Raw genomic sequence first — 16,642 nt, forward strand, 5'->3', positions numbered from 1 at the left:
ACCCACATGATCTTTCCTTGCCCAGCACATGATCTAATCCCTGAGGCCAGGGATCTTCGGGGGATGAGGAGACCTCCCCGGCTCTGGATTAAGCAAACCGGGCTGCAGATTTCTCTACCTACCACAGGCCTGCCTTTTCCATGGCATCTCCCAGGCTCGAGACCTTCTGTTGCCCCAACCGGGATGCAGCCACACAGCTGGTGCTGGCATTCCAGCCCCAGGTGTTTAACGGGGTATGCCTTGGCAGCGCCTCCTTCAACTTGCTGCTCAGTGTCTTACAGCTCCTTCCCAAGAAGAACCAGGGACCCAAGAAGCTCCCCCAAACTTCCTCTGCCACCATCCTGCTGTTCGTCTCTGCCTGTGATCTCCTGGGCTGCCTAGGTAAAGAGGGGTCTGTGGGGCTCACCACCTGCTCCTAAGAGGTGCAGGGGAGTCACTCTTGGGAGTGATCTCAAAGCACAACCTGAAGGCTGCTTTCCAGTCAGTCAGGATGAAATGGAGGAATGAAAAAGTTCTCCCCCACTTAATTCTGGGCCAAAAAGAGGAAAGCAATTTTTATTTTTAATTTCTTTGACCTGGATGATCAATGTAAGGATGCCAGACCAGCATAGTTTGAATGTATTTTCAAGTTATTGTTCTTGTAGGGGGAAATGTGATTTACAGTATGTTTTATAAATGCCTGGTCCCAGCCCTTAGCAGACCCTTACTAGACCCAAACTGCTTGCTGACTTGAATTGACATAATTGCTGAATTATGAAGCAGGTGTTGATGATCATGCCTAAAGTCAGGTTGTAAGTAAATGTTTTCTGTTGAAAGGAGACGACATTAGAATGTTTGGCTTGCTCCCTGATCCATTCAAGGGGCAGCACACACCAACTGCCAACCTCTGGGCAGTAAGTGGAGCAGTGGGCATGTCTTATAGCTCTCACCATTGATTTTGTAAGCTTAGGCTTCGGAAATGCCATTTTAAAATTCAAGAGGTTTGGTTAGGAGAAAAAAATTTGAAGTGAAAGAAGGAGTAGTCACATATACTTGAGGTGAAAGGTTTGGTTTATTCAGCTTAATGGAAAGAATTCATTAGACTTTCATTGTGATTTTTCTTCATAAATTTAGAAAAGTCACTTGGTTGTACATGAGTTTAATATCCTTAAACTTCTAAATTTTAAAAAAATTCTATTTAGATTGGCTCAGAAGAGGAGATAAAATCCACCTCCCTCCCTCACTGTAGTTTGAAACATTGCATGCACCATCAGATTGAATTGATGCAATGGATAGTTTTGCTGAACAGATCTCAATTTTCTTTTTAATCTTCCTCACAAGAGATAACTTAGGTGGGGAAAGGAGGGATTTGTTTAGAATGAAGGTGATGTAAAAACAAAAGCTATCAATAAAACTTTTAAAATAAAACAATTTGAAAGAGTTAGATAGTATGTATGTGTTATTTTAGCTCTAAGAAAAAATGGGAATTGTGTTACCATGATCTGGTAGAAAACCCTCTATACTATGAGTCAGGAAACTGTGTAATTGTGGAAAGGCAATAACCTCTGTGAGCCTCAAACTCTTCACGAGTAAGATAAAGGAAGTGACACCTGATCACTTCTCCAATTTGTTACATCAAATGAGAAAAGGTTTCTCATTATCTACTTTCAAACTATTTTTAAAAGGATAAAGCATAAGGTATCATTGTAAAAAGGCTTCTGTTTGCTGTTTTCAGATTGGGTCTATGACTTCCTTGGATAGCAAATTCTCCCCACCAATGGCAGAACTGCACTTGTCTCGCTCTGCAGTGTAGAACCTGTATTTGTCTGGTTTCCCCTTCTCTTCTACCCCCAACACAGAGGTACTGAAAGAGGAGTCAGAATACTCCTTATTCCCAATTTCCATTTGCATGTTCTCCTTTCCATTACTCAGCAATTTCTCCTCCTTTGTGGTTCTCTCTTTCCAAATTCATCATATAATCTAGGGGCTGGTGACTTAGTCTATTGGTCCTAAATCTATTCTCCTTCCCCCTCCCCCAAGGAGTTCAGGCGCTGCTTCACAGCATTCTTTGTATTAGGGGATTTTAACAAATAATAAATACACATTGAGGTTCCCTTTTAACACTCCAACCTCCCAGTCCCTCAGTCTCCCCAATTCCCATGACCATGATCCTTATTCTGCTTCTGCATAATCAAGGATGGTTACATTCTTGATCTTGCCATTCCTGTAAAGGGATCTGAAAATAGGGAACTATATAAAATTGAACTAGTTAACTATAATTTCAGTATTAGAATTGGAGAAAGGGAAACCTTTAATGGTTTAAGGGTTAAGGGCCTGGGAGAGCACAGAAGGCTGGGGGAGCTCAAAGTCTGGGTAAGAACAAAGAACAGGCACAGGAAGAAGTGCAATAATATGGTGTTATGTTCAGAATTCTTGATCATGGAAGTGGATCGATTGTGGGAGGTGACAAGGTCAAAGGTCAGACCATAACATCAGCCCACAAATTAAATCAGTTGCCATTTTCACAACTACTACAGTATCGATTATATCTGATCCCTTCTCACTGCTCACAGGGCAATGTGACATATAAAAAGTTCAAGAAACAGCTGCTGGGTAATCATTGTATTAATTATACTTACAAATAATCAATAAAGAGACAGTCATTTTGCCACCTCTCATGAACCAAAGGATGCCTGTGGAACCTACTCAACACCTATATGCATTTGGAAGAGTGGGTGTTCCTGAGGATAGAAATCAGCTCTGATTGGTTAATAAGTAATGAGAGAATGAATGTTATAGTGAGAGATAGGTTTATTCTAATGAGGGACAGGGGGATGTGACTTTGATCACTCTTTTTTTTTTTTTTTGCCTTTTTGGAGGGCAGTTGGGGTTAAGTAACTTGCCCAAGGTTACACAGCTAGTTTGTGTGTGTGTGTGTGTGTGTGGGTGTGTGTGTGTGGGTGTTAAGTGTCTGAGGCCAGAACAGAACTCGTGTCCTCCTGACTCCAGAGCACTTTACTCACTGTGCTACCTAGCCACCCCGACTTTAATCACTTTTGCTCCCAGACTACCCCCAGTTTTGGGCAGTGTAGACAAAGGATCTACACCTCTGCCCCTGCCCCCAGCCCCAGCCTGAGTAGAGCAAACCGTGCTTCCCCACTTGGGTGGGGTCTGAACAACATTGAGGAGAAAATTAATCCAGTCTCATTATCAGCAATGCCCTTCAGATGCTGGCTTGTCTTAGTAGAGAATGAGGAAATAAAAAGGGAAAAAACCCTGGATCTCCCCAATAATTTGTTATTTAGTAATCATTTCTCTCATTTACCATCTTAGTTCAAGCTCTTATCTTCTCTGGCCTGAAGTCCTGCAATATCCTCCTAATTGATCTTCCAGGTTCCAGTTTCTCCCCTTCTCCAATTCGGTTTCTGCACAGCTGCCAAAGTTATATTGTTAAAGCACAAACCAAGCCGTGTGGCTCATTAAACTCCAGTAGCTCCCTATTTTACCTTTAGGATCAAATATAAAATCCTCTGTGTGTTATTTAAGGCTATTTACAGCCTGACTCCAATGACCACCTTTCTATCTTATTATAAATTACTCCCCTTCATATACCTTACCTAACCTTCTTGCTGTTCTTCACATGATCCTTTTCCCATCTTTGCACCTTTGCAATGACTGTGCCTCACACCCACAATGTATTTCATCCTAACCTCTATCTCTAGGAATCCCTGGTTTCCTTCAAAACTCAGTTCAGGCACCTGCTTTTACATGGAATGTTTCCTGCTAGTGCTTTCTATTCCTACCCCATTCTCCCTACAGTTATCTGGTATTTATTATGGGGTGTGTGTGTACACTATCTCCCAACAGACTCTAAACTCCTTTATTTTTATTTTTGTATCCCGAGTACCAAGTACCTGTATGCTTGGCAAATAGTAGGTGCCTAAAAAAACTAGTTGATTGATTAATAGAGAGTTGCTTGGGGAACTGAGATATTAAGAGACTTGCTTAGTGTCACTAAGACAGGTGGCTCAGATGGAAATTGAACTGGCATCTTCCTGAGGTAACTTTCCAAGTGCCTTCCAAGGGTAACTTTCCATTTTCCATTGCCAGTATATAATATTCCAATAAAAATATCAAACTTTATTATTTTTTAGAAATGACTGGGTAACAGGAAGAAAGTATCTAAGCATCCCCTCTTCAAAAAAAAGCAATAACTAAACTTTGGTTATTTTGTGACTCTTTTATTGTTTGTGTTACCTACTTAAGTGCTTCATAATGCATTTGTAAACAAATCCTATCATCTTAATGAAGTAGGTCAGTATTTTTGGTTTTGAGAAGTAGTTGAGGAAAGTAATGAAGCCAATATTTTAGAAAAATTAAAAAAGAACATTTAAAAGACAACATTGTCATGATCCTTTAATAAAGAAATGTAGGTGGATGGGCTAGGTGGCACAGTGAATAAAGCACCAGCCCCAGAGTCAGGAGGACCCGAGTTCGGTTCTGGCCTCAGATACTTAACACCCACACACAAAAAAAAAAAACTAGCCCTGTAACCTTGGGCAAGTTACTTAACCCCAACTGCCCTCCAAAAAGGCAAAAAAAAAAAAAAGTGATCAAAGTCATATCCCCCAGTCCCTCATTAGAATAAATCTATCTCTCATTATAACATTCATTCTCTGATTACTTATTAACCAATCAGAGCTGATTTCTTAACCCCAATTGCCCTCCAAAAGGCAAAAAAAAATATATTTTTTTTAAATAGGTAATCGATTTAGGAGATTATATTTAAAAGATGAAGTAATAGCTTTTATTAGCTCAGATTTATTTTTTTCTATGATAGATATTTTTATGGGAAATGCTTAATAAAGGAGTTAAAAATGCATCAATTTTCAGAAGTGAATCAACATAATAATGAGAGAAGCAAAAATGGCTTCTTTACTTTTATTGTAAAATAGGTTAAGATACTTTGTGGGTAAGCACTGAGGTTCTTCTGTCAGATGAACAAATGTTTATGAGTTACTGCATTTTGTGTGTGTGTGTGTGTGTGTGTGTGTGTGTGTGTGTGTGTCTTTGTCCTTGTTTTCTCTCTGGATATAACTTGAAACAGAGCTACATGTAAGCATGCAAATTTAATTGGAATTACAGACTTAGAAGGTCAGTTCATTCTTCCCTTAGGTATCATATTCAGGTCTACAGTATGGTTAGGATTTCCAGATTTCATTGGAAATATCTCGGTGGTGAATGGAACAGATGTGTGGCCTGCTGCTTTCTGTGTAGGAAGCGCGGTAAGTACCACCTTCATATTTCTCTCATTGCTCCCAATTCCCTCGTCCTACCTTTTACTTTATTCTCAGACTGCCTGCTACCCCACAGGTATTCATGAATACCCATGAACACATTTGCACAATATGTAATGTAAATAGAAAACACAACAGCAGAAGTGTGTCCTAGAGATAATATCTTCATTTTAAATGCCATTCATTTATTATCATCAAAATATGTCTTGACCTAATACTTCCATATCTCAATCCATCCATGATCCATGTAGGTATTTCCTGCAGTGATGCATACAACATTCCATTCCTTCTCATTCTGAGCAGTTCTTATCTTTGTCCTGCCATAAAATCCTCCATGGGTAGAGACAGCAAGGGACCTTTATTTAGTTTTTTGACTTATGGCAATTCTTGTGCTCAATAAGATAAAGTGAACCTCAAAGCTTTTATGCTGTCAATTAATGAATCGTAGACAGAGAAGAGGGAGCATGGTTTAGTGGGTAACCTTGGAGGCAGGAAAATCAAGTGATGCCTCTGAAGGTCCTGGTCATGTGACCATGAGTAAGTTACCCAATCTTTCCATGTTCCAGCCAACTGACTAAGACCATAAAAGTTACAAGGAGTTGGTGATATGCATCAGTGGAGGGAACTTCTTTACTGGGAGTTCTCTGAACCAATGAAATTACATGTCCAGACGCCTCCCTTAAAAGATTAACAGAAAAGGAAATTACTTTAGTTCTATTTTCACCTAACAAAAAATTCTCTTGCCTGCAGGAGAAGGCAAACCTTTTCTCAGTCCCTGCCCCCAAAACTTTTCTCAGTTATAACTGAATGAATATTTTTACCTTGCACTAGGGAGATATTACTGTTGGTGTTTTTGTAAATAGTACCTTTCCATCATTGTTGAGGTATGTTTCCTAACCATTTCCCCATTGATCAGATGGAAGAAAGAAAGCTCCAATCTGTAAACTTCTAGGAGATCCTACTATAGTTTAAACTTAGCATATTTCACCATGTACTTTATCCACTCTGTGGAAAAGTGTTAAAGGAAATAAAGCTATTTAAACACACATCCAGTTGAGTAGAGGGAACAATGTTTCACAAGACAAATATCCTTCTTTCATTGCAAAAACTACAGCCACATGTCTAACTGAATGCATTCATGTGTTGAATTAATCACGTCAAAGGAAGTGGACTTCTAATGTTTCATTTCACGGATGGTCTGGGAATCTGGTGAATGTTTTTCAGGCAAGTTGATGTATGCTTTTCCCTCCCTAATGTAGATGTGGATCCAGCTGTTATATAGTGCCTGCTTCTGGTGGCTGTTTTGCTATGCTGTAGATGCCTATTTGGTGATAAGACAATCTGCAGGATTAAGGTATCAAACAGAGAAAATAAATCACAAACAATTTTGTCATAAGAATTCATTTAACTGTTATCGTTTGGAAAAAATTTTGAAAAGGGTGAACTTATTTTGAGAGGTCTGTAAAACAGGGAACAGCTACATATAAGAGGAAAGAAAGTTCTGAATTTAGAGTTAGAGGACCCAGGTTCAAATGCTGACCCTGTCATTTATTAGTTGTGTGATCTTGAGGAAGTCACTTCATTTTTATGATCCCCAGTAGCCCTGTCTGTTATATAAGCAAGTTTGACTAGATGACCTCTAAAGTCCCTTCGGCTCTTAATCTTACTACAAGCCTACAAATCTCTAAGACTTCAAATGATTTTCAAGAGTGATCAATAAATACTTGCTGATTGATCAACATCAATTGACAGGCTTAGTTACATTTTACACACTATGTTAGAGCTAAGAAGAAGAAGGAAAAAACTACCAGATGAAAGGCCCCAACAATGTATATTCAAGATATAAAACATATAAAGTCAAAACTTTCTTAAAATAATAAAATATAGATTGAAACAATTACTAAGTTCTAAATATTGGAAATGAATGTTAAACCATTTAGTACTGAATTTTAGCACTGAATTGAAAGAATTGGTTCCATAGTTAAGTTGAAAAAATATAATGGTTTTCTCAGTACATATTAAGACTTCTCTGAGGCAAATCTCATTTTCAAATATTTCTTGGTAATTGTTTACCCTTGCTTAATTATGTTATCTTTTTGAGACTGTTCACTCTATTCACACTTTTCTCCTTTCTAAAACATGTAGCTTTTAACTCAGAGGGATACTTTTGAAAATAAAAATATTATCATCTTCCTTTATGAAAGATTGGCAGTGGAACACTGAATTTGGACCACTATTTAATAGTTATGTGACCATGAGCAAGTTATGTAACTTCCCTGAAAGTCCCTCATCTGTTTAGAATATGAACTCCTTGAGGGCAAGGACATTTTGTTTTATTTTGTTTTTCTCTCTTTGTATTCCCAGCTCCTGGTATTCTGTGCCTTGCATAAAGTAGATTCTTAATAAACAATATATTGTATCACACTGATTATTATCCCTTTTTTTTTTTTTTTTTTTCTTTTTGGAGGGCAGTTGGAGTTAAGTGACTTGCCCAAGTTCACAGGGCTAGTTTTTGTGTTAAGTGTTTGAGGCTGGATTTGATCTCAGGTCCTCCTGACTCCAGGGCTGGTGTTCGATTCACTGCACCATCTAGCTGCCCCCCCCATCTGTTTAAAAAAAATAGAGATGATCATACCCAAAACAGTGGCTCCTCATTGTCTAGTGGAAAAAGTAGAAACTTCTGAGCCTGGTATCCCAAGCTTTCCACAATCGGAATCAGTATGGTACAGTAGAAAAAGTCCTAGCTCCCAAGTCAAAAGATACAGGTTCAGGTGTGAACTTGGGCAAATAATTTAACCTCCATGGACCCCAGTTTCTCATCTGTAAAATGAGAAGATGGAACTAGATCCAAAAGCTCTATTAGCTACAGATTTATGAGCCCATGATCCTTCACAAGCGTCCTCTTCAGCTGTTTCCCTAGAATAGACTATCTGAAGACCAGCCTAGCTACAACTGAAGACTTCTAATTATAGAAGGTTCGTCATGAGGTTAGGTAGTTTTTTGACCATGGTAACACATGGTTGGGACAGCTAGGTGGTGAAGTGTATCAAGCACTGCACTGGGAGTCAGGAAGACTCATCTTCCTGAGTTCAAATCTGGATTCAGACACTTAAGAGCTGTGTCACCCTGGGCAAGTCACTTAACCCCATTTGCCCCAGTTTCTTCATCTGTAAAATGAACTGAGGAAGAAAATGGCAAACCATTCCAGCATATTTACCAAGGAAACCCCAGATAAGGTCAACAAAGAGTTGAATATGATTGAAACAATTGAACAATAATACATGAATACAACGTGGTCCTTAGTATGTGTAGTTCTTTTTTATATCTTGTGACAGTGGTAAAGTGGCAGAGATGGATCCATCCCAAAGAATGGGGAAAACCAGGGGCAGCAAATAGTTTTTGCCACAAAGGCAACAGCAACTATTGATTTCTACTTATATGCCTACTTTCTTATCTCTAAAACATCCTTATTTAAAATAATTTACGCACATATTTAATAGCATCCAACAACCACTTATTAAGCATGAAAACACTGTTAAGCATAGTGGGAACAAATATAAAAACTCAACATCCTCTGGCCTAAAGGAGATTACATTCTACTGGGTGGATACAACCAATACACATATAAGTAAATACAATTTTTTTTTTTAATCTCAGGAGGGAGAGAGCATTAACAACTGAGTACAGGAAATACCTCAAGTAGGAGGTGGCACCTTAACTATGTTTTGATGGGAACCAGAGATTCCATGGAATGGAGCTGAGGGAATATATACCAGATATGGGGGAATCATTTGTGGGAAGAAAACACAGAGATAGGAATCTCATGTTTGGGGAGCAACTAACCAGGCAGGTCGACTGGATGGACAGTGCATGAAGGAGGGAGTTAATATTCTGTAAAATTGAAATAGTAGAGGTGTGCCAGATTATGGAGTGTCTTGAATGCCAGGTTGAGGAAAATGATAAAAATGGGAGGAGAACAGGAAGACTTTCACAGACGATTTTCTGGAGCCAACTATATCTTCACAGTCATACAGCTGACAATGTTTCTTAATTTCCAAGAATAACCCTGGGGGAAAAGTCATAGGTAGTATTAGAAGTCACTTAATCTCTCTGGACTCAGTTTTCTCATTTGCAAAATGAGAATTTGGGCTAGATGATCTCTGAACACCTTTCCAGTTCTATGTCTATGGTCCTTAGCACAGGCAGCATCTTTAGTACTTTTTCTGTTGTTATTAAGAAAGGTTATATATTTCAGGGCAGCTAGGTGGTGCAGTGAGTAAAGCGCTGGCCCTGGAGTCAGGAGGTCCTGAGTTCAGCCTCAGACACTTAACACCCACACAAAAAAAAAAAACTAGCCATGTAACCTTGGGCAAGTTACTTAACCCCAATTGCCCTCCAAAAGGCAAAAAAAAAAAAGGTTATATAAACAATATGCAAATGGATTTTTACATATCAATTCTAGAAATAGTACTTTAAGACAAAATTAAGTTTAAAAATTGAAAACCCAGTTAAAGCTGTTCAAGATATTTCAAACAATACTTCAGTTGATCCATGTAGCATATTAATCAATCATTCTGATCAATGATTACATTGTTTGTTTCATATTCCCTGCACAGGTTGTAACCCCCTCTAAGTGTGTTGTGGTTGCCAAAAAAAGTGCTGTCTAGTGGTAGGCACATCATCTGGTATTCTGGTGATAAACCTCTGAGTACTTAGTCTGATCCTCAGATGAATCAAATTCAGAGTGTCCGGGAAGCATTAGAATAAGACTTTATTGTAGACATTTCAAAAGTATCAAAAGGACACTTGGTCCCTAGAAAAACTCTTCTCCAATTGTAGAATTAAAGCCTCAAAATGCCCTAAAAAGAAGAAGTAAAAGAAAAAATAATAAGGCTAAAAGAGATCTGCAAATTACATGATCCAAAGAATTGTGACAAAACTGGAATGTTTAAATTGCAAAATTGTGGAATAAATGGATTTTATTCTTAGCTACAACAGTATTCACCAAAGGATTCAGTTCTATTGTTGGAGTTTAGGCCCTAATTCTTAACTAACATTGAATTATGTTGATATAACTACTATACATGGAATTTCTGGGCATTTTGTTTTGTAGGATAGTCTAACACTGTCTTCTTTAAAATAAAACATTTTTTCTTTTCTTTTTATTATAAAATTTGATTAACATTAACAAATATGAACATTTCAATACACAATAGCCATTGACTATATTTCAATTGATGAATGCCTGTTGTTATATGTTTGCATCAGTTTCCTAAATATGCTATTAAGTCATTTCAGTCATGTCCAACTCTTTATGGCAAAGATACTGAAATAGTTTGCCATTTCCTTCTCCATCTCATTTTACAGATAAAACTGAAGCAAACAGGGTTGAGTGACCTGTCCAAAGTCACACAGCTAGTAAGTTTCTAAGATCAGATTTTCATTCATGAAGTTGAGTCTTCCTTATTCCAAGCTCTATCCACAGTGCCACCTAGCCAAATATATTTATCTTCCTAACTATTTTGGATTTTAAACCGTTATCAGAGAAATTTGCCACAAAATTTTTTTCCAAGTTGACCGTTTCCTTTCTAATTATTATTACATTGATTTTGTTTCAGTAAAACCTTTTTAATCTTATGTGTTAAAAAGTGTCTATTTTATCTTCTATGAATCCATTTTATTCCTTGTCTGGTCAAGAACTCTTCCCCTTGTCTATAATTGAAATAAGCCTTCCCTTCCCTTCTTCTCTGGTTTGTCATTTGACCTTTTATGTCTAAATCCTTTGTCTATTTGGAATTTATTGTGATATGTGGTATGAGATGTAGTTCTAAACCTAATTCTATCTACCTGTATTCCAGTTTTCCTTTCATTTTTGGTCAATGAGTAATTTGTGACTCCAGCATTTGGAGTCTTTGGGTTTATTAAAAATTGTGTTAGTATATTCAGTTGTTACTGCTTCTTATGTAATTAACCTATTGAATGGGTTAGTTGGGTCTTAAATGGGTTTTAACCCATTTAAAAAATGGGTTTTCTCTTTTTATTTCACCAGTAGTAAATAACTTTGTTGATTATTGCTTTCTCATAAAGTTTGAGATCTAGAGCTTCTAGGCTACCTTCCTTTCCACTTTTCCCCATTTTTTCCTTTGAGAATTCTTGAACTTTTGTTCCATTAGATGGATTTATTAATTTTTTCCTAATTCTCTGAAGTAATTATTTGATAATTTGTTTGGTACAGCACTGGACCTATAAATTACAGTGAGGTTGAAATTAATTTGAATCCAAATAATGTGAAATTCCTTTTTAGTATGAATTGTATAATTGCACCTGTTTGAATTTAATGAGATAAAATTTAATTAATTGTGATGTATGTGAGCTGGTTGAGTATTTTAACATCATCAGTCTGCATTATGCTTGCTTAGCAGAATATATATATGGGATATACCGCTAAATACCATATTATAAAGAGTGACGTTAGTTTTTTGTTTTTTTTAAAGAGTCCTCACAATGGACAAAAGCAAGAATACTTCAGATGGAAACACTAGCAGCAAAAAAAGAAAGAGTAAAACAGATGTTCAATATTAAACAAAAAATCGTGTAAATGAATGATATAGATGTGATAATAGTAACTCTAAAAAAGAATGAGATGTTATAATGACTGACTCTGCAGTAGAGAGTAAGAAAAATGTTCTGCTGGGTCTTGGGTAAACCAGTTAGTACCTCATCCCATTTTGGTGGGTGATGGGGAGGCAGGAAGAAGATAAGGGCAAGCAATACCCTGGCAAATCTCCTAGGGAAAGGGGAATAAGATTGGCATGGAAAGGTTTCCCAGCTAACTCCTCACCAGCCTGGTCCTCTGGGTGGTGGACATGGGAAGGAACAAAGTGTATCTTTTTAATACTTTAATACTTATGTAATCTTAATTAACCCTTTTAATATCCTTTAAAGTAGAAGTTCCTAGCTTCTGAACCAGAGGTTAAGAACCCAGATGGAAAGACCACCAGAGGCTAACCTGGCTCACTCAGGATAAACACTTCATTTCCTTCTCCACTTTCCAACAAAGCCCATTGACTCTGGAGCATAAAGAGGCAGAAATAAAATAATAACCTATTTTCAAGTTAAAAGAGCACCAAGGGAAACTGCTTTTCCAGGAACAGTTTATAGCATGGTAGGAGAAAACATCCTGAAATGACCCCTTGTTGCCTTTCCTCAAATTGACTACAAAATTATCACTCATAAGAAAAGTTTAATTCTCTTAAGTCTATTTCTACTGTTTATAAGAGTAAAGTATTAGAAGAAACCAGAGAGGCCTGCAAAAGCTACAGCACAGGCCCAGAAGCAGGGACAGTATACTCTTTGGGCAAAGTTTCCAAGAGAAAATTTGGTATTCAAGTGTGACAGAAATTCTACTTTGCTACAAGAAACAAGTATGAATGCTAAAATGTGTTATGTGAAGTAAATGGGGAGAAAAAACAATGGCTTGTATCCAGGGATAGTGAAGATAGAACACATATTTATGCATTCCATCAATAAGAGAAGACAAGTTTGAATAATGCTAGAATGTTTAATGTTCATTAGGGTGTGGTTTTTTCCCTTGCCTTTGTTTTTTTTTCCTCTTGCATTTGAATGCTCTAGTGTCCTCTCAATTTGAAAAGCCTTGATTTTCCATTAATCCTGCCTGTTTAAGTTTTAGTTGAAGCTCCTAAGAATTTTAAAGTTCTGATTAGGTGGAGTATCTAATGTTTGCCAAAAGAATCTGCTGGAATCTAGGACCTCTGCCAGGAGGTGTGATAGAAGCCTAGACAGAAGTTTTACATTTTAATGTGAGGAAGGGAAAAAAATATCCTCAGAAAATCTCTACCGAATTCTAAGTGTGCTGAAGTCTTCAGCATTCATTTATGTACACAGAAGTTACATTGGGCCATATGCTCAGTTAACTTTGAGAAATTGGGGGGGGGGGGGCAGGGAATGTAATTTTTGGACACTAGACAACTCAAAACTGCTTCTAATCATCACAAATTTCCTTCTTTAAGTAGTAACTAGTCAATTAACAACCATTTATGAAATACCTACAATGTGCCAGTCTCTGTGCTAAAGTTCCAGAGATATAAAGATAAAAATAGAATATTGAATAACAAAAGAGAAGACTAACCTCTTATTAGAGCCCCAAACATTGAGAAATCTCATTATCACCTGTGCAAATATTGTGTACCAAGTGGGTTAATTGCCATACTGTCAGTCATCTCCTGATCAACCACTTCATTCCTCAGTTTCAACTTCAGAACCTTTTGGAGATCCAGAATGGCTGTGATTTCTTAAGGATGAGTATCAAGGACCCATAAGCAGAATAAACCAGGCTACATCAAAGGGAACTCTTTTAAAAATTTTGTTCTTTAATATTACCATTTTTGTAGCATACTGGGTAGTGTGCTAGACTGGGGATCAGGAATTCAAGTGAACTTAAAAGGAAATATATTAAGCACCTACTATTTGTAAGGCACTGTGCTTGGTATTGAGTGTATGACAAAAAAAAAAAACCCCACCAAAGCCTCTACCCTCCAGAAGCTTACACTCTGGTGAGGGTAGGAGGAGAAGGTATAAAATATGTATGTAATTAAGTAAATGCAAAGTAAATGCCAAAGTTATACAAATTAATCCCAAGAGTAATGTCAAAATAATGGAAAGTGGACTTTACTTTAAAATAATGCAGGAATTTTATAAGGTAGAGGTAAGAAGGATCATATCCTAGATCTGCAAAGGCATGGAGAGGGGAGCTGTAATTTTGAGTTTGGCAAGAGCTAGAAAACTTGTCTGAGTAGGAGGAAGAATACATGAAGGTCTGTAAACGGAAATGAGACTAGCGAGGTGGGTTGGTTGTGAAGGTCTTTAAATGCCAGACTGTGGAGTTTGTGTTTTGAATAGGGGGTTGACCGAGACAGATCTGTAATTTAGTATTATCAATTACTATGGATCAGATTGGACAGGAGGGAGACTGGTGGCAAGAAGACAAATTAGAAGGCTATTGCAATAGATTAGAGATGATGAAACAAGAATTAAGGGAGCTTTGTTCTTTAGAACTGTGTAAATGAAGAGGAGACAGTTGTGAAAGATTTTTGGAGGTAGAATTGACAAAAAGCTAAAAGAAGAGTGCCTAGAACAGAACCTAGAAAATGAACACCCTTAATTGGTGGGAGGAGGAGAAGGAAGATTCAGAAAAGGTGCTGGAGAAGGAATCCTGAGGGAACAAAGGTCTTGGGAAGCCTTAGGGGGAAAGAGTGTGTAGAAGGAAGGAGTAGTTGACTGCGTCTATAGAATCTGAAAAGGTAAAAATTTGATCTGAGGCAAGTAGTTAAAAAAAAATACTGGCACAGTTTGTATATTTTGGGGAAGCCAGCTGAAAGAGACTGAAAAGTCATTGGAAGAAATGGAGTCAATGAAAGCCACCCTTTCTAGAAGTTTGGCTATAAAAGACTTCACCCCTGCTCCAGCTTCAATTTCCTCGCTTTCCAATCTTGACCCTGTCAACCTTACACAGCCCTGGACTCTCTAATCCTATATCCCCTAGTCAAACCTCAACCCTAGATTCTTCCCAAGCTCCCACTCACATTTAGGAGTTGATTGAACCTGACAGGGTCTGCTACAAGTTTATGTAATCTGATCTCACCTGGACTCTCATTACACTAAGGCAATCCCTTTTCTCCTCCTCATCTGACTGTTCCACTCCTAGCAATGGTAGTTTTTAAATTTTTTTTTAAACTTTTCCTTTTCTCCCTAGGCTTCTTATACTACCCTGCCCCCCACCCTCTCAACAAAAGATTTCACCCCATAAGTTTTTGAGAAAATAGAAACCAATTCACCTGGAGTTCCCTCTTTATTTCTTCCCTACATCTCAAATCCCCTTTATTTGCTCCTCTTCCTCTTCCCCTCCCCCTCCTTCTCTTCCTCTTCCCCTCCCCCTCCTTCTCTTCTTCTTCCTCACTACTGCTTTGCCTAAAAGACTATTTTAAGGAGAACTCACACAAGGCAAGCGCTCACATGATGGTCAGAAGAAGCAAGGACACTGTCAAGGTCTCTCTGAAGAACTTGGGAATTGATTGTCTGACATGGGAGACTCTGGCAAAGGACCACCCGGCATGGTGTGCCCAATTCAAAGAAGGCTCTGTGCTCTATGAGCAAGTAAAATTGAAGTAGCTCAAAAGAAAGGATAGATGTGCAAATTTAGAAAGTCCACCCCAAATATTCACATGGACTATTTGTGTATGACCTGTGGTAGAGCATGTCAGGTTCATATTGGTCTGATCAGCCATAATCGCTCTCACTGTAACTTGACTACAACATACTGATGTCATTTTGGTCCTTTTGGAGAGCAAAGGACAGCAACCAACCAACCCCTTTACTCCAGTTTCTAATAAAGAGGTAGTGAGTGATTCTTCTGGTAATGAAATAATGTTGCTTAGTAAAACTAAAAAGTGACCCCATCTGTAGCAACCCTTACATCTCTGTTGTGTGTATTTTTTTTTTTAAAAGCAATCGGGGTTAAGTAACTTGCTCAAGGTTACACGGCCAGTTATTTCTGGGTGTGGTGCTGAGTGTCTGAGCCCGGATTTGGTCGGTGCTCTTACTCGCTGAGCCACCTGGCCACCCCTAAGCAATGGGGGTTAAGTAACTTGCTCAAGGTTACACGGCCAGGTGTTTCTGGGTGGGTGCTAAGTGTCTGAGCCCAGATTCGATCTCCAGGTCATCCCAACACTGGAGCCGGTGCTCTTACTCACTGTGCTACTTGGCCGCCCCTGTTGTGTGTATTTTTAAAGTAACAGAAATATATTTTTTCTCCCCTCCACCCTCTACCCCCTTGGAAAAGAAAAAAAATTCTATGTAACAAATATGATTGATCAATCAATAAAGATTTATTAAGCACATGCTGGGTGTCAGGCACTGTGTTAAGTTTGGGGATCAAAAAAAGAAACAAAAATCAGTCCCTGCCCTCGAGAGGCTTACAATCTAATGGGGGGTGGGATGGGGGACAACTTACAAATAGATGTACAGGAAGCAAGCAGCATGCAGCATAAATAGGCGATAATTAACTAAGGGAACACACTAGAATTACGAGAGGAAGACTTCTGTGGAAGATGAGATTTTAGTTGGATTAAAGGAAGCCGGAGAGCTCAGTAGTCAGAGCAGAGGATGAAATCAAGCATGAAATTGTGCTGATCACCTTCAAAATTTTTATAATACTGATGTTATAGTATGAATTGTTCTTCTGGCAAAACATTTACATTTTACAGAAGCACAAATGATTGAATCAGGTCTTGTTCGTGGTTTGAGGGACCAGACCTATGCTTTTTTTTTTTTTAATTGGAGTAGAGATC

The 16,642-nt window shown here is 38.2% G+C and overlaps 1 protein-coding gene across 2 annotated transcripts in view; it reads left to right on the plus strand.

Annotated features, from left to right (window-relative positions):
• The first annotated feature begins 48 nt into the window (after nucleotides 1–48).
• GPR143 (G protein-coupled receptor 143) overlaps nucleotides 49–16,642 on the plus strand; it is a 94,921-nt gene continuing 78,327 nt past the window's right edge. For both annotated transcript variants that reach the window (XM_069072811.1, XM_069072810.1), the window contains exons 1-3: nucleotides 49–381; nucleotides 5,155–5,264; nucleotides 6,536–6,630. In XM_069072811.1, the coding sequence (XP_068928912.1) occupies nucleotides 141–381; nucleotides 5,155–5,264; nucleotides 6,536–6,630 (446 nt within the window). In that variant the 5' untranslated portion in view covers nucleotides 49–140. The remainder of the gene's footprint in view (nucleotides 382–5,154; nucleotides 5,265–6,535; nucleotides 6,631–16,642) is intronic.

Source organism: Petaurus breviceps, unplaced genomic scaffold (genome assembly GCF_028583685.1).
Source record: "Petaurus breviceps papuanus isolate PSGF00001 unplaced genomic scaffold, PetGlider_PUasm1.0 90849, whole genome shotgun sequence".
Classification (NCBI taxonomy): Eukaryota; Metazoa; Chordata; class Mammalia; order Diprotodontia; family Petauridae; genus Petaurus; species Petaurus breviceps.